This window comes from Fundulus heteroclitus, unplaced genomic scaffold, assembly GCF_011125445.2.
Source record: "Fundulus heteroclitus isolate FHET01 unplaced genomic scaffold, MU-UCD_Fhet_4.1 scaffold_793, whole genome shotgun sequence".
Taxonomy (NCBI): domain Eukaryota; kingdom Metazoa; phylum Chordata; class Actinopteri; order Cyprinodontiformes; family Fundulidae; genus Fundulus; species Fundulus heteroclitus.
This window is the reverse complement of record NW_023397245.1, coordinates 24,984-51,119: the sequence shown is the minus strand read 5'-3', so window position 1 is coordinate 51,119 and position 26,136 is coordinate 24,984. Positions and strand designations below refer to the sequence as shown.

General features: G+C 39.0%; 1 protein-coding gene across 1 annotated transcript; it reads left to right on the top strand.

Annotated features, from left to right (window-relative positions):
• Positions 1-13,444: 13,444 nt before the first annotated feature.
• Positions 13,445-17,786, top strand: LOC118556375 (UDP-glucuronosyltransferase-like). The gene is made up of 5 exons (XM_036134310.1): positions 13,445-14,305; positions 15,078-15,209; positions 15,448-15,535; positions 15,641-15,860; positions 17,066-17,786. Exons 1-5 carry the CDS (start codon positions 13,445-13,447, stop codon positions 17,346-17,348), a joined length of 1,584 nt encoding a protein of 527 aa, XP_035990203.1. The 3' UTR covers positions 17,349-17,786.
• The last annotated feature ends 8,350 nt before the right edge of the window (positions 17,787-26,136 follow it).

The window sequence follows — 26,136 nt, the reverse complement described above, 5'->3', positions numbered from 1 at the left end:
TAATTGAGCATGGGCAAGAGAAAGAGGGTTAAGAGGTCCTTAGAGAGGGAATTTGTGTAGAATTTGTTTTTGTTACGAATACAGGGATAAAAGTGTTGTCCTTGCTGGAGCCGTTTCTGACTTTGAAAGAGCGTCGCTCTCTCTGCCGCTACAGAGAAAATGATGAGGAAAAATGGCCCTTTACATGAGTCTAGCGACAATATTTACTTTGGGTTCACATTCTGACTCTTTTGTTCCCCTGATGGGAGAGATAAATCATCACGCAGCCGGTGGTATTTTCTACATGGCTTTAACGCCCGGGGCGGCATTCTGTCGAGGAGCAGCGTAAAGACCCCATACTCTAAAATGAACGTCTGATTCACGGATTCTATTTTGACAACGAATTAAAGAGCTATTTTAATATTTTATCTATTTATCTGTTAATCTATCATCATTGTTATTGTTATTTTCTATGTTGAAGATAAATAGTGTTTTAATCCCTCTGTTTTCAAAATCTAAAATACTAAAATACTTTAGACAGCTCAAACCTGGATGTGATAATTCTACATGAAGCAGTAAAATTTGAACCTTTTACTACCCAAATTTATTTTCCATTATGTCAGAAAATCAATTGTGTTTTTGCTGTAAAAGACATTCTCAATCACAAATTATCCAAAATTATCAAAATGTTCTTGTTATTGTTTTTACTTGTGTGGTTTTACTGCTGTGAAAGCTGTGATCCCTAAAACTAAATGCTGTTGTGCACGCATAACAATTCTGATTCTCAGTGAAGTAGAGGTTGTTAATTTGAATATTGCGCATACAAGTGATAGATATCCAGAGACTTAGTTTTCAGATGAACAAAATTTGTCATATATGGGTATAACTGTGACATGATGGGATGCTGATCGGTATGTGTTGAATATGCATTATCAGGCATTAATGCAACTACGCTATCTTTACAGTATGGTTCGAGTGTGGTTTGCAACAGTAATCTACAAGGGTTTAAAGCGTAGTTTAAGAGCAGTAAATGCATTATTCTAGTGTGATTTATTTATTTTTGCATCAGGACCACCTTAGATTGACACAAGTGTGAAAACCCAGAAGGTTAAAGGGTGCAGAAGAACGGGCTCGCCCAGGGCCAATAACTGCGGTAGCTGCCACAGCATGTGGCGCACGTTGGTAGATAAATTAAAAAAAGATCACAACTGCTGCCAGAAGCTTTGAGAAATCACTGGTAATCCCTTAAATCAAGGCACATCAAAGTTTGTTGGAAGAACCGCAGGCGTGTCACAATTCTGAAAATAAAATGCGTTCAGGCTCACTCTCTGATCTAACACCTTATTTCCTTTTTAAACATGCACACACACACACACACACACATATTTATATATATATATATATATAATATATATATATATATATATATATATATATATACATACACACGGTGTCACAGAAGTTTAACACTGTCGCTGATCCCATCACCGTGGGCCTCTTTGAGGCTTTGTCCCAACAAGATACAACCACAGAGCTACCCTGGCTATAAATTCCCAAACTGTTGTAGTCTTTGTCGACGTCTCTTCATTCCTAATCCTAATCTGAGTTTAAAAAGCTACACATGCTGCTGCGTGAAACTCTGTGGGAGTAGAGTCACGGCAAGACTGGGAGAAGGAAGACAGCGGAGGAGCTTTATAATGCTTCGTCTTCATCTACATTGTCCTGTTGTCATTGAGCTGGGGATAACGGCAGCAGATGTCACAGGGTACGACCGATTCTCCCAGGATGGCTTTGACCCTCTTATTTGTCCCTGGGGTTTGGCACAGATGCTGGGAACGGGGGTTACTTCTTCACCACCTGAAGTGCACATGATCTGGGTGGGAGGATATGGATGAATTCCTGCCTTTCCAACCGAAAACACTAAATTTCAAGCGTTTTACATTGGCCATTTTTGTATCTTCTCGGATTTATGTTTTAGCTGTTGTGTTTACTTTTATAATCCATAAACACCAACCTCTTTGAAGTTCGGAAAGGTTCCTGGAAACTTATTTTATGTTTTGAGCGGATTTCAGCCTTTCCTCAGCCTACAAATTTGAAGTAATGTTGATAAAGTCTAAAATGTCCCCAGTCAGACGTTTGTGGGTGTGCTGGGAGGGAAGCCACCGAGGCATATAAAGAGAGCCTCCCCGGGGAGGTGGCCTGCCTCTTTCTCTCTGGAGGCACAGCTCCCAACAGGCTCAGTGCTGATTACAACAGAACAGACAGCTTTATGCTGCTGCTGCAGCTGCACAGTTCAAGGCTATCTTTAAAAGAAGCCCTCTTTGAGGATTGAGCACAGATGTGAGGAACTTCTTCAATCCGATGGCATTTACCATTTAAGTCCGATCAGGGAAAGGGAATAATCAGGATAAAACCAACAGTATTAGAAAAAAATCTGAAGAGGACACATCAGCAGATGTTCATCAAAGTAGAAAAAAAATCCTTTCAATTTCCCAAAAGATCACAATCTTTCTAAATAGAGATTACCACAATAAAAATAAAATTACACTAAAGGAGGATTATATCAAAAAGCTTAACACAATGAATTTCTAGCAAAGCCAAAATAAAATTCCCAATGCACGGACTTAAGCATTTTGAAGAAGTGACAAAAGCTTTCTAAAAAAAAAAGAAAATCCCTTCAATTGTCCTTTCCAAAACTCTGCCTTTTTTGTTGTATGCTGAAGAAAATATATTTACCAAATGTTACGGGTTCAACTCAGAGGTTCACTTTCATGTCACTTGGTTCCAAAAAAAAATTGTACTGAAATGAAGGATGTGTACTAGGTTAGGCCGCAAGTATGAGGAAAAAAGGCAAATAGTTGGCATGACATGTTTCCAGTAACATCGATATTTGAATATATATATATATATATATATATATATATATATATATGTATATATATATATATATATAGTGTGGTTGCACATGTGTATATATAGACACCCATACAGTTGCATATGGTTTAAATATCACCTGATTAAAAGTGTATACCCTAATTAAATGGAAATAAATTCAAGCATAATTCTGAATATAAAGACATTTACTTTAGCAGAGAAAGCCATTTAATGAAATGTAATATCCATATCTCCAATACTTTATAAGCCACTGATGAATACAATATATATGTAATATGTATCTAGGAAAAAAAGCTACTGAAACATAGTAATTTTGCTTCTTCTTTTTTTTTTCCTCTAAAATGCTACTGAAGAAAAAAATGCATTCACTGTAAATGAACTGAGAAGGTGGAGTGCAAGGCTAACAATCGGTATAACTTGTAAAACTGAACTGGATCTTGTGGTATGACTTTACTAAGTGATATTTAGGAAAATGTGTATTTACTTTCGATGAAAAGTAATGCTACACGATGAGAGATTGGTTGGTAGGTTAAGTTTTAAACTGCAGCTCTCTGCGAGTAGAAATAAACAGTTTGTTTGCAGTCACCCCAGTCCTCACCTGGTGCAGGAGGAAAAACAACAAGAAGGTTTGCAGGGCTCTCATCTTCAGCGACTTGACGGTTTTAGGAAAGATGAGCGGCGGTTAAATCCCCTCTGGAAGACTTGGAGAGGAGAAGACACGCATACCGCTGGAACATCACCTGCAAGGAAAGTGGAAAGATTCACCCAAACGCCACAGTTATACGCGGTTTTAGTCGTAGAATTGAAAAGAGGGGAAGAAAAAAAACTTTTCCTTACTGTTCTGCAGATTTACTGATACTTCAAGCTGGAACCATCCCCGTCCAATCCTGCAAAGAGTTCTACAATCCTCTTTAAACGTCCCCGTCTCTCAGGGTGTTGGAATCTCCTCTAATGAGATGTCTTCAAACGGCGACTTAGTTTTCTAAGTTTCAAATCCAAGCGAGCAGTTTTCTTCTGTTTAATCCGGAGCGACGTGAGCTGGAAGTTGCCTCTGTCCGCAGTGGAATGCTACCAACTGAGTTCCGTATCGCCGGCGCCTAGACTGCGGTCGGTCAAGCAGACCGCTCCTTCAGCTCTGCTTGATTCCAGTGCGCAAAATCCTCCGCTGCGCGCCTGGAGACTCCGAGGTCGGCGCGCATCTGCTCAGAGACTCAGCACCTGAAGATCTCCCTCTGAAAGTCTCCCTCCCTCCTTATTTAAGACTTAAGTAAGAGGCTTGATGTCACAGTGGTGCGCGCTTTTCTTTCTCTTTTAACCCTTTAAACGTGAAGAAGGAAAATACCATGCAAGCGATTAAGTTCGAATATTTAGGACAGGACGAATGGAGAATGGGACACGTTCATAGACTTGAGGAGCACGTAGGAATGATCACCGGGAGACGTTAATGAAGGTCCCCAGATAAGGAACAAAACGTATTTAGGTTTTATTTGTGGAATATTTGCATGCCGCGCTTGCAATGTGTACCCCCGAACGGGGCTTTTGGGATATTCCTAATAACAGAGATGGGGAGTAAAACTTTGTCGTTTGGGAAACAGCTGAAGCTGCAGTTCTGAGCATACGGGGAAAAGATAGCAAATGGTTTCGGACAGCATGTTGGTGCGCAAAAAGCTTTAGGTCTCTCTACAGTGGACAAGACGGGACTGGGGGGATTCCTGGAACTTTGGCTCCACCATGTGGTTGCAACAGCGCAACAAAAAATGTACACTAAACAGTTCTTCACGGAATTAGAATATAATTGAACAGTTTAACAGTTTATTATCGAAATTCACAAAGGGAAACACAATGCATAGATTAACAACACACAAAGTGACTTTGTCCAAGACTTTATTTCCGTTTATTCCGAATATTTTCGGCTCAATGGCTTTGAAAACACAAATTTCATGTTTAAGATACATGAGATCAATAGAAAACACAATACCACAATGTAGGGTTGATGTTTAATGCCTGCTAAAAAGATTATTTGCAAAACGTACTTTTAATCTGACAAGCCAGCACCATTGGAACACATATTTGTAATTTACTGAATAAGACATACAGAAGTATTCACTGCAAATGGAAAACTAAAACTTGATTTATGTCCAGTGTCATGGAAACATACTCATAAATCTTTGAAGTAGAAGAGAAATAATACAGGCTATGTGGTACGCAACATGTGGTTTTCAGATTTTTTTTGTATTTTTTATTTTTTTTTAAAACAGTGCATTTCTGTTTTGCCAATCCTCTCAAGTCAAAAGAGTGCAAAAACACTATTTGTACAGCTAACGAAGTACGTTTTGGGGGATATTATGTTAGTATCTTTTGCCAGTTCTATGGAAAATAGTTGAGCTGTGGCCAATTTTTCCTGAGAGTGTCTGTGGAAAAAAAAACAGGTTTACTTCCAGGATTGCCCTCTATTGAGCTTCATTCATCTTTCCCTCACCCTTCCCCATATTATGTTGCTTTTACCACAATTTTAGCCAGTGAATTTGCTGGTAGCACAGTTGGAAGCACTGCTGCTTTGCAGCAAGAAGATCCAGGTGTAATGAATAATGCTGGTGAACCCGATATTAAGCCGGACACAGAGTTATGTTTTTAAAAGGTTTATTGTGAGGATGAATAGTACCAGCTGAGGCAGGCTATAGCAGAACCAGACATGACAGATGAGTAATGGCAGGGATGAGCAGGTGACCAGAAGATGCAGGTAGTGACAGACCAGAACAGGCCATGTGGACCGGGGAACCACCAGAACGTGCAGAGCGAGCCGCTGGAACTCACAAGGAGACAGGCAGACTTTTGCAGCACGCAGAGCCAGACAACTTTAATGGAAGAGTCCAGCTGGCCGAACACACGGGGACTGGTAGAGGAAGGGCAGAGCACAAAAGACGAGAAGAGACGTTCTGGCAGGGATGAGTTGGCTGAGGCGGGTATATATGGACAAGGAAACAGGTGAGCAGAGCTGGAAGTAATCACTGGCAGCAGATGGAGCTGATCTGGGCTAATTAACTGGCCACTGAGGAAACTGAGCAGAGTGGATAGTGGCTGATTCAAGAAAAGTCTGGAACACTCCGAAACAAAACACACGAAAACCTAAATCATGACACCAGGCTTCCATTCCCAGCTTTTCTTCCTGCATGGAGTTTGCGCGTTCTCTCCGGGTACTCTGGCTTCCTTTCGCCCAAGGACTGCAGGGAGACCAGCCCCCCTCTGTGACCCTGCATGGATAGGTAGGTATATAAACAATGGACGGTTGCGTTGTAAGTTCGGCCTAATGTTCAATCTTGTCTACCAAACGTGGCATTTTACATGCAGACAAAAAAAAAATTCAGTTTGGGTTTTATTTGACCTGAATACCTTTACTCATATGTTTGTTGGCTCCCTAAAACGGTTTGTGGCAACGTGCAATAAAAACCTCGTCAAGACTAACTTTTATCAAAGTCATTCCCCTTGCCACTCTTTTATTAAGGCTGCATTTGGGGACTGCCTGACTGATAGTTGTAGACAGCTTGCCCCTGAATCTGGCTCTTTGTAGACTGTATCAATATGTAATCCACAAATATGCACTGTACATTGGATTGAAGCAAATCTACCCCACAAGAAACTTGTATTGCAAAAACATTTTCTGTTAGAAAAGGAAATTATTATTAGTCTTTTGGCTTTGATATGTTACTTATAAGTAATAATCAAAAATAAATCACCTGCTCATAGAAATAAAAAAAGAAGGACAAAGAACTGATCCAGATCCTGGATGACATGTTGTATTTGAAAATTTTAACTCCTTGCACAATATCCTTAACTGTTGTTAAGTCAAAGCAATCAAACATGAACATAGAGAATGCAACAAAGTAGAAGTAGAAAAGGCCAGGCGAGTTTATTTGTGTAGCACATTTCAGTTACAAGTCAAGTCAAAGTGCTGTTTATGAACAGAACATGAAAAAAGGACAAAAATCAGAGCAAAGTACATTACAGTGGAATAGTAGCAAGAGGTCAAGATACGCTGTACTACAAACTTAATGTAATGATGTTTCAGTGAACTACAGCAGTTTGAATTGAACATTAACATTTGAAGGCAACTCTAAACAAATAGGGTTTAAACCTTGATTTAAAAGAACTCCAGCTTTCATCACTTTTACAGTCCTCTGGAAGTTTGTTCCAGATAAGTGGAAAATAAGAAAAAAATGCTGCTTCTCCGTGTTTGGTTCTGGTTCTAGGAATACAGAACAGGCTGGAGCCAGAAGACCTGAGTGGTCTGGAGGGTTGATACACTGATAACAAGTCTGTGATGTATTCAGGTGCTAAGCCATTCAGTGATTTATAGACTAACAGAAGTATTTTAAAGTCTATTCTCAGAGATAAAGGGAGCCAGTGTAAGGACTTTAGAACTGGGGTGATGTGCTCTACTTTCTTAGTCTTAGTGAGGACGCGGCCAGCTGCATTCTGGATCAGCTGCAGTCTGATTTACTTTTTTGGCAGACCTGAGGAGACACTGCTGCAGTAATCAATTCAACTAAAGATAAACACATGGATTAGTTTTTTGAGATCCTGCTGAGACGTTAGTCCTTTAACCCTTAAAGTGTTCTTCAGGTGATAGAAGGCCGGCTTTGCAATTGTCTCTAGTACCTTTCATGTCTGAGTCCTTCACTGCAACCAGATTTCAGGCCTGATTAGTGGTTACTGGCTGAAGCAGCTCAAGCTGTGTACTAATGTAAAATATACAGTTGCAAAATAAAGAAAAAGTAGTGCCAGTATTCAAAGCTGTAAATATGTAGCAGGTGTGCCTTTGCACCACTAACTGACCCAGATCTACAGCGATAAGAAGATCAAAGACCAGCACAATAACTGCAGCTATGTGATAATATCCCTATACAAATGTCACAATTAATCTGACAAGCAACATAACAGAGGGAACAAAGGTTTAAAGTACACACAAGTTACTTTTGATTCTTTTTAACTTATCACTTTCAATATAACTGAAGTACCTCAGCCTTTAAACAACAAAAGCTAATCATTTGTCTTTGCTTGACTGCTGATATGAGGCATTACTAAGTATGTGTAAGTGCACATGACCAAGGCCAGACTTTACAAAGCAGGCTAACTCTTACCCTTTCAGGTTATACTGCCTGAGTCTGCAGTATAACCTGATAGACATTAAAATAGATTCACATATTGGAATTACTTGATAAAGGCTGTCACATATTAAGACAAATCATTAACATACAGATTAGCACCAGCCAGTCACTGAAACATATCATTTAAGCAGTTTGAATGGCAGAGCTGCAAACTTCATGTCCAATGTGTATTTTATATACATATTCTGTACCAATATTACATTTGTACACCTCAGTGTTATGGTTCTGACACAAAAAGAGAGAGAAAAAAATAGGCATACAGTATCGCAGAAAATTTCTACTTTCTGGGTGTTTGGCTCCATCATGTGGATAAATGGATTAATCAATACAGTATAATCATCTTGTTACCTACACTTTTAAAGTGCTCTTTGTTTTCTTAATGTAACTTAATTTAAATTTTATTTATATAGTGCTAAATCACAACACATGTCATCTCAAGGCACTTTACAAAGTCAAATTCAATCAAATCATACAAATTGATCAAAAATGCAGCCAGTTGGTGTTTCTTTAATTGGACTTGGATCAATAATAATAATAATAATAATAATAATAATAATAATCATACAGTTATAGCCACTGATTTTTCTAACTTGCTCATTGCATTGTTTTTTTTTGTTTTTTTTTTTTTTAGCAATTCCTCATCCCTGTAAAAGCATACATAGCATATAACTCTACTACAAGCCTGACGGGTTGCATGGCAGTTTGTGTAGTTAAGCAGATTTAGTTGCTTCAGGGTGCAAATTTTAACCAAAGCCTTGTGCTCCAAAACATTGGCTGTATGTTGGACTTTGTGGCATCTGTCATGTGATGGAATGCTGAACTGCTTGCAAACACAATGGATCTTCACATCACTAAGTCATTGATATCTAAACAAACAACACATGACAGATCAGGTGGGATACTTATTTGCATCTCACTTGGAATGTGTCTAGGAGGATGAGCAAATGCGAGCCACCAGAATTGACAGACTCCTGGATAGGTGTCAAAACGTTTGGGTTTTTTTTTTATGGGGGAGGGATTAGATGCTGTTGCCATGATAACTGAGAATTTGCACAGGCATGAATAGGCACAAATGGCAAGTAAGATGATTTGGAAAAACACACCCCTGACTGATAGCTTCTGATTCGAGCCACGCAGGTCAGCAGGGGGCTCCCTAGAGTCTTTGAATTGGGAAACAAAAGAAGTGCTTCTCATAAATTGCAACATCACAGAAAAGCTTCAACATTTCCTCCACTTAATTGTCCGTTAGTTCAAGTCAGCAATCGTCCCCATTGTTATGTAGGTCGTACAATAGTCGTAACATTTCTGTACTGAAGTTCTTTTTAAATGCGTCTTATGTAATCTAATTTTCTGATGAATTTTGCTTCTCACTGGCTGTGAGCCACTGTCATTAAGATGAACATAAATGAACATTAGGATTTATGGCTATGCACCTGCAGAGACTAGCCAAAACGTTATGCTACAAACCATTGGATTCAATTAGACATTGTTTAATCGTAGTCGATTCTCAGTGGAACTGAACTTCCATCATTAAGCCATCAGTGTCCAAGAGGTACAAAAAGCACATGACAGAACCAGTACATACACATTACAGTGTATCTCATGTTTTCCAATAAAACAATAGGTTTAGTGCATCTAATAGATCAGAGTGAAACAATGCATATTTCGGTACAAGCATGTGGAAAAAAGGTCCAATGCATTTGCATTAAAAAAAAAAAAATGTGTCCTTGCTGACCTGTTTGCTTTGGCAGTGGTAATTTTTATTTTATTTTGTCCATTCTTGCACTCAATATTCAACTTTTGCCTATCAATAGGGTAAGTTTAGTCCATCGTTATTTTTATTTTATTTTATTTTTTTTGTCATCAGTAGTGTTGGATAAAACCGCCAAAATCCGGACAAAACACATCTTTGCACCTTGTTAGTGTGTTCATAGGTCAGGACAGAGGGACAGAGTGCACACAGTGACGCCGTAAGCTCCTGTTTGCAATTAACAGGACATTCAAAAAAATTAACAAAAGAAGGGTTAGTGGCACCTGGAAAATAAAGCTGAGTCATAGTGTTTTCAACTGAGCTTTTCCTTTATGGAGAAAATATTGATTAGGACTGTGTACACAGCTAGGTGTGTATGTGCCCAACCTGTATTTTTTTTGCTGGATAAACAGAAATGTTTCAGATTAATTGCCATTAAATGGGTGGAACTAGGAATGCAAGTCTTTCCGTCTTCAATCACTGTCTCGTTCCGACAAAAAAAAAAAAAATGTTACATGCTGAGCTTTTATTGGATTTTACAAAATTGCTATTTATCACAAAGTATTGTGTGCAGATGGGAGGAGATGTATGCTTTTTTGCACGTGGCACACTACTGGCATACTTGTTAATTAATTATTTTATAGACTTATCAACCAAAGATGGCCCACATGTAGCTACAAGGTTAGATGTTGCATAAAACTATAATGTGAAATCTGTTTAAATGAAAATAAAATTTAAAAAAAAACAGCTGTGCACAGGATTAGTCTTGTATTGTTAGAGGATTTGGATCAAGTTTCACTTGTCTGAGTTAGGTGTATAAATTGAACCTGTCATTTCTCTGCTGCTTCAACTAAAACATTTCAGACTGCATCATCTCAAAAGGGAGGAAGCTTGCAATGAAGGTATTTTCACTTCCCCCATATTGCATCAGCTTCTCTTTTTTTGTTTTTACCAAAAAAGAACCTATCCAGATTTAATCGAAATCCGTAGAAACTTTATGAAGGACTAAGGGGAGTAAAGTTACAAACCAGAAACACAACACAATGGACCTGGATACAACACAAGAGATTATAATAATCCTTTAAATGTCCCTCATTGATGTTATGCTATAATAACGCCATGATGAATAATACACTTTTAAACAGTGTATAATTGCACAACATTGAAGAAATCCACTGTAAATCAGAAGTACAGTGAACACAATACAAATCAAAAAAACAATAACAAAGCAAATAAATAAAAAAAACAATAAATAGAAAGTATACATCCCACACTGTACAAGTAATATATCATTGTTATTTGCGTTACTGTAATTGCATTAATGTGAAATACTGCAATGAATGAAGATGTGTATAATCACTTTTTAATAAAGAAAAAAAAAGAGATGCAGTGTAAACATATAAAGGGTTGAGTTTAACCTGTTTGACATACTGGAAACAATCCAATCATTTGGGCAGTATTGTGTTCTTTCTTTATTTCACATTAACGCGGCACCATGAAAGGGGTGTGGGCTTCTGCCTGCTCTATGGCTCCCAGGGGGATGTTGGACTGGCTGTGACCTGGCTGTGCTTCGCTGGGCTCTGGTGGGTACCCCTCCCTCTTGACCCCTCTGGGGCTACCACACTAAGGGGGATGGTAACTTGCCCCCTCTACCTTGGTCCTTCCTGATGCTGGCTGGCGCAGTGGAGGTGGGGGTCTCCCCTGCTTGGTACCGGGAGGTCTTGCTGCCGGTGGAAGCCAGGGGAACTGGTTCTCAGACTTGGGTCACTAATGTGCAGCTTGATTTGTACTTGACCAACAAATTGTGGGCAGCTCTAGCTTGTACTTGCTTATTTAGAGGAGTTGTAACTTGCTGTACAAAAGCACGGTCCTCAAGCAGCAGTCGCAGGAGAATTTACCCCTTCATGTCTGAAATGCTAACAAATTGCAATTGCAAATGTGTAAAGCTGCAACTTACTGGGTTGTTGTTGTTTTTGTAGGCTCTTAAAGGTATAGTTCGTAATCGTGTTCAGAAACACTCTTTATTATACTGGGTTAAATGGTCCTTCCTTCCTGAGAGCAGTCAATACATAATGTATTCAAAAAAGGGAACAAAAGAATTAGACCTCTGTGAGAGCTGCAGGACTGTAAAAACTGACCAATCTTGGTCAGAGGATTGATCTTGCCCACGCCCCCCTAGGTCCCTCGAATTCCTGGGGTATCATCATATCTATTTGTTGTCCCCCATGCCAATCATTGTGACGCGCTCACACAACGCTAATGTGTGTCCATGTTCCTTCTTCGTTTCCACTTGCTGGTTGCGCATGCGCACTTCTAGTGTTTACGCATCCAGCTAGCTTCGGTGTTAGCCGTTCATTGTAGCTCCACTGCTCTTACCATATATAACATCGCAAGAGGCAAACTCTTTTACAAGTTTATGATAAGAAGAAAGAGGCCTCAGAAGAAATTAATAAGACCAGATTGTAACTGGGAGATTTCTTACTTGCATTTCCGGAAGAAGTGCCGACTGTACCTTTAAGAGGACCATAAGACGGAAACCAAATAACTTCATTTTAAAAAGTTATTTTGTGGGCTTTTAAAATTCACAAGACCTTGCGGCACAAATTAATACCAATCAGTACTTTACATGTCCATTAAAAAGCTACTGAATAATTATTTAGTGAATTATGTTTACCAGAGAGGATTTTTTTATGGATCGTGGAACAATTTAGTCCTAACTGTAAATAATCATAGATTTTAATTTATAGAAATCTCAATGCTGTTTTAACCTTCATGAAATATTATTTGCTCACATTACTAAGATTTTGGGGGAAATACTGTGACTTTATAGTCATACAGTTTATAAAATGGTGTGGAACAGATCTGCTGACTTTGCAATCTAGAACAATGAAACCACAAACATTGTCCTCTTCTCCTTTAAAATCTGACTGAGCTTTTGGCAGATTTGTAAAATGTAACAGGAACACTGGTTACCCACAGAATTAGATCACTGGGTTAAAGCAAGTAGCAACCAATGCTAAAATTCCAGGAATTACTGGTTTGATAGTATCAACTTCCTCTTGAAAGAGGGGAGTAGGTTTCCTATTACATGTGGCTTCGCACGCCACCTCTCTCGCAACAAAACCAGCGGCTACACCAGTCTGCGTGAGACGAAAGACAGGTATTGCTGCTTCTAATGCTTACGAGCTACAGGAGCAGATAAAGTAAACAAAGGACTTTGCTCAACTTTACAGGCAGTGCATGAAGTCACGCGATGACTTGCAACTTCTAAAACATAATAGTTTCAAGACTTTTCACCACAAAATACAGCAGAAAGACTTACAACACAAATGTATTTATATATATAAAAAAGCATTTACTGTGTTATGATCAATGGGATATAATGAGAATCCATGGGGAACAGTCATGTACAAGTCATGGAAAGCAATGATTAACTGAAGACACACACTGTAGGCTGACACTTCCCCTACAGAGCGCAGGGAATCTACTCCGTCTCTTCCTGGGGTTATATAACAGCTTGACTTAAAATGCAGCCCACACTTCCTACAGAATTTCAACACACACAAACCCTCATTCCGTCACAGAGAGCCACCCCTCAACAACAGGCAGCACCGACTCTCACACAAAGCTCCGCTTGCAGCGCAGAGAGGAGGCAATGAGAAGCGGGGTGTGGTTTCCTGCAGCGGGACTGCTGGCTTGGCTATGCTGCCTTGGTCTGGGGCCCGTTCAGGGGGGGAAGGTGCTGGTTATGCCCGTGGATGGAAGCCACTGGCTAAGCATGAAGATACTGGTGAAGGAGCTGAGCCGCAGAGGCCACGAGGTCAAGGTCCTGGTACCCGAAAGCAGCCTGTTGATCCAAGGTTCTGACGGCTACACGACTGAAGTCTACAAAGTACCATATACTCAAGCTGAACTGGATGAGAACATGAACAACCTCAGGGCAGGACTTTTCGACGGGCAGCCTGGAATCGGAGATTTATTTGTCAATATTGACCGTTTGGTGCAGTTTACGTCTCTCCAGTCAGTAGGATGTGACGCTTTACTGGACAACAAGCCATTGATGGATAAGCTCAGGGGAGAGGGATTTGATGTCATGCTTACAGACCCTTTCCTTCCTTGTGGATCCGTCCTGGCTCATCTGTTTTCCATCCCAGCTGTGTATTTTTTGCGTGGGCTTCCCTGCGAGCTGGACATTAAAGCTAACAAGTGCCCCTCTCCTGTTTCCTACGTCCCTAAGTTTTTCTCTGGTAACACAGACCAAATGAACTTCCCGCAGAGGATGAAAAACATGCTGATGTCTTTTCTCGAGTCATACGTATGCACCGTCCTGTACAAACACTTTGACGACCTTGTCAGCAGACGCATCCAGGATGGCATGTCTTACAAGGAACTCATAAGCCACGGGGCCATCTGGCTTCTTAGATATGACTTTGTGTTTGATTGGCCTAAACCTCTCATGCCAAACATGGTTTTAATAGGCGGGATCAACTGCGGAAAGACAGCTCCTCTTCCAGCAGTGAGTATCCAGATTTATGTGTAAGAAAAATAATCTAATCCATCTGGATCCACTTACGGCCAAACTGTTTAACACAAGCTTTGATTTTGAGCAAGTCGAGGTAAAAGTGCGTCCTGCCAACATATGTTTGTACAATTAACGGGACCGTTAAGATTCTATTAAGCTGAATCTTACCCCTATTTAATACCCAGACATTACCTCTTTATATCTGTAAACAAATATTTTTTTTCCACACCTTAAACCTTCGCATTCCAGTTTTGTTCCCCGTGTTACATGTTTTTATGAGTCATGGAGATAGTCATAAAAATGCTCAAATCTCAGCTAAACTTTACTGTAATTATACATAATTTTGTATAATTAATTTTCTAAATGGCAAAATAAAATAGAAATCGCACCCAAATCTAATGTGCCACAGAAACAAACTGATACACACGGTTAAACTCTGCAGATAGGTTTGATTGTTTTAGGAATTATGCTTGCGGCAGAATGGTTTGCTTTCTCGTGCACTAATGTTTGAGAGCGACGTAATCCAGATTTCTGGACTATATCCAAACAGGAGATGAGGGGCCTCGCTGTGTCAACAGGGATCAAGTAGTTTGCAAAAACAATAGGTGTATTTGTTTAGGCACAGAAACAGTTATGCTGACAGTTCTTTGATGTTTTTATCAGATACATGCAGCTTTTATGCATGCAACAATGTAGTCACGTAGGCCTTTTCTTATGTCTCAATGTTTTTGTGATCATTTTTCTGATTTCTCCAACTTTGCTGCAGGACCTGAAGGAATTTGTGGATGGCTCAGGAGACGATGGCTTCATTGTCTTTACGCTGGGCTCAATGGTGTCCAACATGCCCGAAGATAAGGCCAAGCTGTTCTTTGACGCCTTCCGAAAAATTCCTCAGAGGGTAATTTTACATGATTCCTACAATTTTACATCGGTTCAATCTATGTACACTCTAAAGTTTCATTTTAACCAATGGCTTTACAGTGCCCTGAAATTTTCACATACAGCACAAATGCTGGAGGTTGTATCCAGTTGAACTATTGGACTTTGTTCCCTGCTTTGCTGCACACATGCTAGACTGATCATCCGGTGCTAAGCGGTTTGCACAGGTTAATGAGCTGGTCTGATTTGTGTTGCAGGTTGTTTGGAGATACACAGGCGATTTACCCAAAGATGTGCCCAAGAACGTCAAACTTATGAAATGGTTGCCTCAGAATGATCTCCTAGGTGTGTTTGATGGGACACAGATAAGTTTAAAATAATAATAAAAAAAACATATTGTATGGTATTTGGCGACTGGATAAACTAGTTGTGATTTATTTTGCCCTACAGCCCACCCCAAGGCTAAAGTCTTCATGACTCATGGTGGGAGCCATGGTATCTATGAAGGTGTCTGTAATGGTGTTCCCATGTTGATGTTTCCACTCTTTGGGGACCAGGGGGACAATGTACACCGAATGGTGTCTCGCGGTGTTGCTGCAAAGCTCAATGTGTTTGATATGACAACTGAAAAATTGGTGGATGCACTGAAAGAAGTGATCTACGACAAAGGGTAAGAAACTAACTTGGAGAACACGTTTCCATTTCATACAAGGAAGTGCATCATTTTAAAGCAGAAGGAAAGCCACACCTGATTTTCTAAATTCTTACCATTAAGATTTGACCAAGTGTGGCATGCATATGTTTCAACCCCCTCAATTCAATTCAATTCAATTCAATTAGTTAGAACCAAAGTTCTAACCAACATCTGCTGCCGTTACGGCTGCAAGTCCTTTAAAGTTTGCTTCTAACAACTTTACATCTGGAGAAGGATTTTTCTTATTTAAGTTTTCTTTGCAAAATAGTTCAGACTCGGTCAGACAGAATGGATATGAGCATCAACTTTTTGATATTATTGGAAACTCTTTATTTACTCTTACCCAGATTCTTTTGAATTTAAAATAATGGATGGAACACTGCTCCATAATTTTCCAATCTTGTAATATTGTTTACAACCAAGTTCTTCTTTAAACTTTTGCAAAGATCTTTACCCCGAGCTGTGCATTGTGTTCCTTAGCCGTCATGATGCCATGTGCTGACTAATGTTCTGCAAAAAACCTCTGAGGACTTCACCAAACAGGTGTATTTATAGCATGAATACAGTTGCGTATATATTTGAAACTGAGATTAAATTACACAAAGTCAGGATTAGTTACTTATTAGGCAATCTTACAAAGCAATTGGTTGCACTGGATTTTATTGAGTTGCAGAATATAAATTCAGGCTACAGTTTTCTGTTTTTTTGGTTAAAAATGCATAATACGCCTTCAATTTCACAATTATGCACTACTTTGAGTTGGCCTATCACATAAAATACTCTGATGTTTGTGGCTGTTATGGTAAAAATGTGGAAGAGCTCAAGTGGTGTGATTTATTTTGTAATCTATTGCAAATAATATGTCGTTTTTGCTCCTTCCACTCTTGGAGAATGTTGTTTCCCTGTGCTTAGCATGGCTAGCAAAGCCATCCAATCTGCCTCTCTAAACTAAAAGCATGCTGCTCACTGACCACTGGAGGGGAGATTTTCTGGTCATAAATAATGCACAAACCCACTTCAAAATAAAAAAAAAGCTTGAATCCAGGAATCGAATTTAAGTATTTTCAAGGTTGGAATGAGAATGAAAAATATCAACTAATGGAGAAAATATCGTGAATTACAGACTTTTCACCCTATCCCGTCCAACCCTCCCAACTCAACAAATTATGTCTTCTCTGCAGATACAAAGAACGAATGGTGAAGCTGTCCCAGATCCACCTGGACCGACCTGTTGAGCCCTTGGACCTGGCGGTTTTTTGGTCCGAGTTTGTAATGAGACACAAGGGAGCGCCACATCTAAGAGTAGCCGCGCATGACTTGAACTGGTTTCAGTACCACAGCCTGGACGTTATCGGCTTTCTAGTTTTTATTTTTGTCACCGTTTTGTGGGTGACACTGAAATCCTGCTTGTTCTGCACTCGCAAGTGTTGCGGGAAGAGAAGTGCCAAGAAGAAATCTGAATAGTGTCTGTCATAAAGTAAATAGTTTGAACACAGCTGTGAAGTTTCTTTGCCTGGCGTACTGTAAAGTGTGTATAGGTGACTGTATTTTTCTAAGCCATGTCTGTATTTGGCCAGAACATGTTTAAAAAAAAAAGAAAAAAGCTGGCACTGGTTTATTTTTTTCTTAAGTCAACACCAAATAATTCAATTTGAATAAAAATATCAAGACCTATTTAAATTCATTTATACATTTTGGAATCATATATGGGAGTTTCTTGAATGGCTCCTGACAGAGTTTGATTAAGAGGCAAGTTTCTGTCTCTGTTTCACAGGTATATTGGTGGAATTGAATACACAGACAGGTTTTGTTTTCTAATAGTTGTTAACTTTTACTGATGTAGACCTCCACATTATTGGAAGATTTACAAAAAAAAACCTAACAATATATAATTTGCCATCATTCCATTGTATTAATTGTTTTACTGTTATTGCATTTGTTGCTATTTTTTGTAGTCATTTCCTGTTTTATGAAAACCAAGACACACCGGATTCTTTTTAATGGCACATAGTCCAGTTTAAGTAGCAAATAGCAAAAACTATTTGGCTCCTGTAGGAAACCATATTCATGTGTCACAGATACATGAAATCCAAAGAAATTCATTAAAAGTTTGCTACTCTGAACAACATAAAAAGGAGGGAAGTATTCCATTCAATAAATGTGCTGAGGGTATCAACAAGCTTGGCATTTATGAGTTGGTTAAAAAAAGTTTATTCCTTAATGTTGATTCCCTCACCTCACTTAATTAAGCAGTACTCTTAATTCAAGGCTGGATTTTTATTTATACGTAACACTTTGCAATTTCAATAAAATATTAGTGTATTTTATGTCTTTTAGGACATTTTTATTAGGGATGATAAGAAATGACGCGGGCACAACCCAATGTGAATACAAAAGCCTTTTTTTTTCTGTAATTGATCATGGGTCAACCCATGACAACTAAACAGTTGCTGCTATGTAGCTTGAGATGGCAGCTAACTCATAGCTTTAATGCATCTTCAAGTCTAGGAAGCTTACTCTGAATGCCTTTGAGAATGATTCATAGACCTTGGGCACGATTAAAGGAGCAACTTTTAAAACAGCCACTGTTTCATTAATAGATGCCCCTGCCTGCATCATAAAAGTTAACTTAATTAAACTGTTTGCACCAAGCCAAATGTATTTTACTCTTCCTGAGTATATTCACTTTAGCAGAGCCAAAAAAAAAAAACTTGGTAAGGGAGAAGGAAATGTCATTTCTTACCCAACCTTTGCTGTATTTATTGGTTTTTAAAAAATGGGATATAACCAACGCTGTAAAACTTTAGATTGAAGTGATGAGATTTGGAGGATCCAGTCTGGGACAAGCTGCGACATGACCTGTTGCTACAAAGAAAAAAGTGGCCTGTTTTACCAAGAAACATGACATGGTGACATTTACCTTATCTCTGTTGCTCAAGACTTACTGCAAAAAATAAAATAAGATAAAAATAACAAACAAAACAAGAAAAGATATGATCATGTGGGTAAAAACCCATTTATTGAGGCACTAAACAAGTCTTTCTGAATCACAGTAAGCTGTCTCTTGGTGTAGACTGTTATGGAAATATACAATGTTTGTGTTAACATATTTTTCTTAAAACCCAAAGAGACATACAATTATTACAACTAGCTGGGAGTCTACACAGGCGGAGGACAACAGACACAATTCACAGGGTGTTTGCCTCTAAGGTTTGAAAGCTATTTTATGGTTCTTGAGGTCATCTGGGTTGAGCCCTAAAAGGACATTTGGCCTTACCTCCTGAAGGGAAGGGAAGAACAGATTTCCTTTGTTTCAGAGCAGGTAGAACCTGGAGCCTAAATAACTGGGCCCTCACCCCCCCCCCCCCCCCCCCCACATATACTAAATGTGGTGTTATGGTAATGTAAGTTTTTGTCTTCCTTGGAATTCTAATGGTAATAAATGTGCATATTTTAAATGTTTGTTTGATAATTTGTTTCTCTTTTCCTACAAAATCTCAGAACCGGGGAAGTTGGGCTTTTAATGAATGAGATAGGGAGAAGCAACAGGCTGTGCGTGTTAAGACAAACACTGCATTGTGCAAATAAAACAAGTTGTTAATGAAAATAAGTCCCTCGCATGAAGCCACAGATGCAGGAGGGTTTGTTAACCCTTCAACTGTGGCAAATAAGGTGCAAGTATTATTAATGTTTTTGTTGATAATCTCAGAGAAGAACGATTCCCTTGCATTTTTAAATTCTATGTGTAAAGTATCTCGATATACGTAGATGTCATGGTGAACCTGGAGTCTAGTCTTTCACCAGTCAGCTTTTCAACACTCCCTCTTTTCACTTCTAAATGCTGAAGCACTTCACTGAGATTTTTTCTTTGCAGAAACAACCTTCACTTTAATTGGAGCAATGCAGTCAATGATGTCTGAGACTTTAGACTGAAAGTTATCTTCTAATTCATCTACTGAGTTGCAGCACAAGGTTGAAGTAGAAGAGTGAGCTTGGATAAAAGTTTGCGTGGCATTGTCCTTAAAGATGCGTTTTCTTATGATGTCCCTTTGGCTAAACAAGTCATTCGAAATGATGCTTTCAAATGTAACAGAAAAGTGATCAGATAGGTCAACAACAGTTACATTGACTTTTGAAATGTTTAGACCCTTTGTGATGATTAAGTCTAAAATATCTCCCTGTTTGTGTGTTGACTGTTTAACATGTTGAGTTAAAACAAAGTTTCTAAGAGTGTCACACAGTTCTTTTGCACCTCTCTCTTCAGGGTTTTCAACGTGAAATTTGAAGTCTCCCACAATAATTAAATAGTCATAATTAACACATATCACAGACAAGAGGTCACTAGGATCATTAAAAAAGTTTGATTTGGACTTAGGAGGCCTGTAAACATTCAAGAACATAGTTTGTAACGGGCCCTTTCTTGGAGTGCCAAATATTCAAATATACAGAGTCGAATTTTCCCAGAAACACCTTTTTACCCTTTAGTGAATCACAAAACAATGTTGCCACTCCTCCACCCTTCCTTTACTGTCTGCTCTCACAAAGAAAATTGTAGTTTGGAGGAGTCGACTCTATCAGAATAGGGGCTTCACTAAATTCATGTAAACATGTTTCTGTTATAAACATAACATCAAGATAATGATAAGGTTGCTTCTAGGGCCTGGTGTATATCATAGAAAAGGAGGATTGGGAGCTCTGTGGCCTTAGGAAGATGCTGGTTTAGTCACAGAGCTGGGGTAATCAGAATGGCTATGCGGAGAGGATGTTAACTGTAGGCCAATCTTAAAAAAATTGTGAAATCCAGGAAGGACACATCTGGGCTTTGCGGAGAAAAAGTGGAGGTGGGTGCGGTCTGGTCTGGGGTCCGTGGGGATGGAGATTTGGGGTTCTCTTTGGAAGTTAAAGGGGAGTTCCATTTTTGTTCTTTTGAGATCTGGAGTGAATCCTCCTGTAATTCTGATGTAGTCTCTTTCTGTGTCATCTTTCTGGCCATCTTTATCTTGGCTTATTCGGGCTGTACTGGGCTTATAATTTCTTTTAGCACTGGTTGAGTTTTGTTTTGGGATAAAGCTGATTCACAGAATAGAAAATGTTTGAAATCAGGCATTTTGGACCTGACCTATTCAGAGAGAAACATCTCTGCTGAACAGATTTCTCCTTTCCCTAAAGATGTTAAAGTTGTTTATGGAGGTTACAGCTGTTTGTTTGCATGTTTTTTCAGCCATTTGTTTAGCATCAGAACTCTTGAAAAAATCTCAACACACACAATTAATGGGTACATTAGGTCCACTGAGAAACACCTTGACATTAAGGCCATCAACTAAATTTAGCAGACGACTATAATCCTCTTTCTATACTTCAGATTTTCTTATCCAGACATCGTCGCCCAAGGCTTCAGCTTGTACTATGGGTTTTTCCAGGGTCTACGTACTTCCATGATCCTTGGAAGGATGTCTGATACATTAAACACCAGGCCATAGTTCAAAGAGTAATATATATACACCGCTGTGTTTTTCTTGTTACAGAAATGTTCAATCCCACTCAGAGATCCATTGCACAATATTAGTTTTCTTGGCCCTGTGGCTTGTTTCTTACTGTGGTACCTTAGAGCAAAGATTGTTGACATACCTTTGATTGTTGTAACGATCTTCCTAGCTATTCTGTTGGAGTAGAGCAAATCTGTTTTGTAGCGGAATTCCAACATTTCCAGCAGATTTACGCCTATAGTTTGGTGTGTGAACAGCCTGTTGTAACCCTTTTCTTGGGACACTTCTCTTTAATGGCGGCCAGTTTTCTTTGTCTAGGTGTGGGGTTCCTTGATCTTATGGCCTTGCGCCCAGAATGGTCCATGGGGGCTGCCGGTGGGTTTATTCCCATGTTTCTCAGGGAAACGTTTGTTTACTGAGTTGCTGGGCTGGTGGTCACAGTTTGAATTCACAGGCAGGGTTGTTTCATTTCCATACACACCTTTTATGTCAAAATTCACTTCGAGTCGTCAGATTTTCAGCTCCATAACAGCTATTGTCTGTCGAAGCGTGTCAAAGTCCTCATTGGTGAAGGCAGGCATCTTTTGTTGATTAGCTGTTATCGGATGGTTCTTCTCCATATGCACCTCATGTTGAATTATTTATATAACAGTGTTTTTCTGAGAAGTCTTTCTAACTCCCCTGGGGTGTAAAGAGGCATCTTGTGTGGTTTAGCTGAAAACTAAAATAGTCCACAGTAAAAAATAAATAAATCCAACTTTCAGTAGTTTTGGCTAAGAGATAAAAAGGAGATTAAAAAGTTAAAGACAGGAAAATCCAAGCAAGCAGGTAACAGAGGAGAAAGTGTCCGAGCGGGCGGAAAGGCAGATAAAAAAAATTTGGGATTTTTAATAAGATTGTTAATAATGAATGTGGTGTCAACAATATAAATATACTGGGCAAATATTATTTACATAAATGTCGTTCCTTTAGATGTAGGCCCAATATGACCCACTAGAAAAATTAACTGAAATCTGTAAGTTCTGTATAAAAGAAAATGCTGGCAAATGTCTTTGTTTTCTGATTAATTTCAACTTTCTTGACTAGTGCCCTTCTTACTTGACTTTCTCTATGTAATGCTTTACATAACACTGGCCCTTGGCTTTTTTGTTTAAGTATTAATGTATATAATTTTATTTTTATTTTATTATGTGTTATAAATCGTCCATTGTAATGCAAGATTTGATTTTCACTGTAAATGGTACCTATTTGAGCTGTAAAATGTTAAACAAAGGTTATATGGGGGGGGGGGGGACTCAGCCATATACGACACCGACGTGCACCGACTTCTGTATTCATGAAAACAATATTTAACGAAATGATCGCAGTTCTGTGCATTTTGATGACATCTCCAGCGAAAGGTATGCAGAATATAGGTATAATCTTCGTGCAGGGAAGGTAGACAATCTTTACTTTATTAGTTCTGCTGAAGGTTTCAGTGTCATGTGTTCTACGGTGTGTAGGTTGACTAAAAGCAGGCCGCATTCCAATTACTCTCAATCCATCCGCCGTACTTATAGAGGGAAATGCATAATTTAAAGACAAGATCTTCATTTTGTTACATTTTAATGACTTTTCTAGCAATAGTATGAATACTATTTTCATATTATTCTTTCTAAAAATGTACATAATATTTCTATAGTGGTTTTCCTAACCCTGTTTGCTGTTTCGAGGCTGCTATCTTTATTGTCTTCAAAACTAATTGAAAATTGTAAGGAGTTTTAGAAACAGTCTGCATACCTGGTGTTTTAGTTTATGCACCTGTGGCCATAAGAATGGTTTTAACATCCTAATTCCATTATTTAGATTGGCGGGGGAAGCCTTTGTCTGGTGTGTGTGTGGACTTTTTGAATTTGGCTAACTTGTAGACCCTTTTACATGTGAGTAACCTAGACTCTCATGCTCTCCTGTCCCCTTGACTTTTAAAGTGGGTTTTAACAGTTTTTAGTAATCTGCAAGCAGATGGATCCCAAAATCATCCTTTACCTATACTAGGCCCGGATCTATTTAATTCCTGTCAGGAGAGCCTTACGTCTAACTATACACTCATATATAAACATGTGGTATTGGCTCTCATTTGGTGTCTGTGTGAAGGCTTTCCAACTACCATTGGGAGTTTGTGTCATGAGTTGTCTTCATGAACCCAAGCACGACCACACAAACTGAACACAATTAGAGTTTATTTAAGAAGGTGAGTTGTGGAGGATGAAAACCTGAGATTTTACAGGGCTGGAGCAGGTGGTGAGTGCTGGAGCTGGAGGACTGGAGACCAAGGAAGAGCACCAGGAGCTGATGAGTCCTTGACTGTGGGCTGCGCTGGAAACAGGGTCTCAGGCAATGACGGAGCTGAAACAGCGTTTCTGGCTGTAGCTGAGCTGGAGAAAAGTCTCTGACTGTGACTGAGGTGAAGCTGAGATTCTGGCTAAGACTGAGTAAAACAGAGCAGAAGCAAAGTCTCTGGCTGACTGAGCAAAAAACAGAGCCGACAGAGGATTACTGGCCGCGACTGAACAAGAGTAGAACACTTACGGACCGGCGAGAAAGAACAGACTGAGGTGAGTAGAAATAGTGGTGGAAACAGGTGGGAACAGTTGGAGGTTGATTGCAGCATGACAGGTGAAACCAATCATTCTGCGCAGGGAAGGGAGAGAGGCAGAGAGGCTCGGAATGCAGCCTACAAGCTGGAGTATAAACTGTGCATTTGTTTTAGGCTTATGAATGTCAGGTACATATGCTAAATGTGTAAAATTAGATTCTAATTTCTAAAATAGCTGAGGTATAACTTTATAAGCAGGATTGTGCTTCAATGTTTACTTGAAACCAGGAAACAACAGAAACGGTAACATGTGAAAGTGCAGTCAGCTCGACAGCTGCTACAACAGATAAATCTGTGCTCAACACTTTTGCAGGGAGATTTTGAATTAAGGATACATTTTAATAATTTATTGTGAGAAAATAATATTATCACTGTAATGTGTACTTATTCTTCTTTCTTAATTAGATTGAATTTAAAAAATACATTCTGAATTCCAAAGGGAAATTGACGGCTGCTATAACTGTTATTAGAGTTTCCTCAATGAGCTGTGCATGGCTGCATGCAGGAAGGATCTACTGTAGTGGTCTATCTTACAGTGGATCGAGAGAAACTTCTCACTGAAGACACTCTGTTGTTGTATGACAATCTGATGAAGAGGATGCTCAGAGTTGTCCATAAAGTTCTTTGTTTTATGAAGAATATTTCTGTGTAAAACCATCTCCTGAGGTTCTAGAGGAGTCCCCAGAACAGTCAGCTTTCTATTTAGAAGACGAAGCTTTCTTCAAGTCAGTTACTCTGATGCTTCAAATCAATTGCATCTGACGCTACCCCAACAGATAATGGCAGAAGAGATAACAGATTACACAACAGAAAAGATCTGCGGTATCTCGCTACAGACACTGACCACAGTTTCTTCAAGATGTCCCGTCTGCTCTGTCCCTTCTTGTAGACACTATATTTAAATAACCTTTAGACTACTTTGTGTCAGGAAAAGTTTAATGAGGCTTCCCATCAAGGAATGCATGAGCAATAGACTGATGTGTGGCTCATGTGATAGTATTATATACGAAATAGAACCCTTGGCCACCCCAGGGCTATAAATGTATCAAGTTATGTGTTTATTCCTTAAATAATATGTCAGATAGATACTCGCTTGCCAGTTGATGCTGCACATCATATTTTATTTATCAGAACCTCCAATTTACATGCAACAGGGTGTATAATAGCACAAGAAAGAATATGCAGCTCCTTAAATAGTTATGTAATAGTTAGTTTGTGCTATGATTGTGTGTTGATTGATGTTCTTGGAGACTCGTGAACAGAATGTTGGTCTGTATTTATTATAATTTTCAATAAAAGTTTTGATGACAAAAAAGCAGTAGCCTGCAAACAGCAAACGGGTCAGGGGTTAGGGTTAGGAAAACCACTAAACAAATATTATCTACACTTTCTGAAAGAATACTATGAAAATATTATGCATTATTTTGCAAGAAATGTAATCAAAATGTAACGAATTACAGATTCTGTCTTTAAATGATGCATTTCCCTCTATAAGTACGGCGGATGGGTTAAGAATAACTGCTTTAGTTAGACCACACGCCGTAGAACACGTGACACTGAAACCTTCGGCAGAACTAATAAAGGAAAGATTGTCTACCTTCCCTGAATGGAAATTATACCTATATGCATACTTTTCGCAAGAGATGTCATCAAAATTGATAGAACTGCGATGTATTCTTAAATATATATTTTCTTATGGTGCGGAAGCCGGTGCTCGTCAGGGACGTATAAGGCTGTGTCGTTGGCAATGGCAACCATAGACATGATGGCAACGAGCATAGCTGTCTCACATCTTTCTAAGACTGTACTAAAACATCCTCGGTGAAGCTAAAAAAGGAAAGGCTGCCTCCCTTCCCTGAACAAAGATTATACATTTATCGTGCATACGTTTCACTCCAGATATCATCAACATTCACACAACAGCAGATTCCTACTTAAAAGTTTCTTGTTGTGGACAGAAAACGTCACTTCCTCCCGTCTTTCTGAGACAGAACGCATTCAAATCTTTGGCTAAACTAATGAATGAAATCTCCCATCCCTGGACGAGGAATTTAAAAAAATATATATATAAATACTTCACTCTAGAAATGTCTTTAAAATGCATGTAAATGTAGTTGTTTTGTTTAAATGT

Coding starts and splice junctions, on each gene's coding strand:
- LOC118556375 (XM_036134310.1), top strand. CDS start 13,445: ATGAGAAGCGGGGTGTGGTTTCCTGCAGCGGGACTGCTGGCTTGGCTA. Junction 15,210..15,447: donor TCCGAAAAATTCCTCAGAGG/GTAATTTTACAT, acceptor TTTGTGTTGCAG/GTTGTTTGGAGATACACAGG. Junction 15,861..17,065: donor GAAGTGATCTACGACAAAGG/GTAAGAAACTAA, acceptor TCTTCTCTGCAG/ATACAAAGAACGAATGGTGA.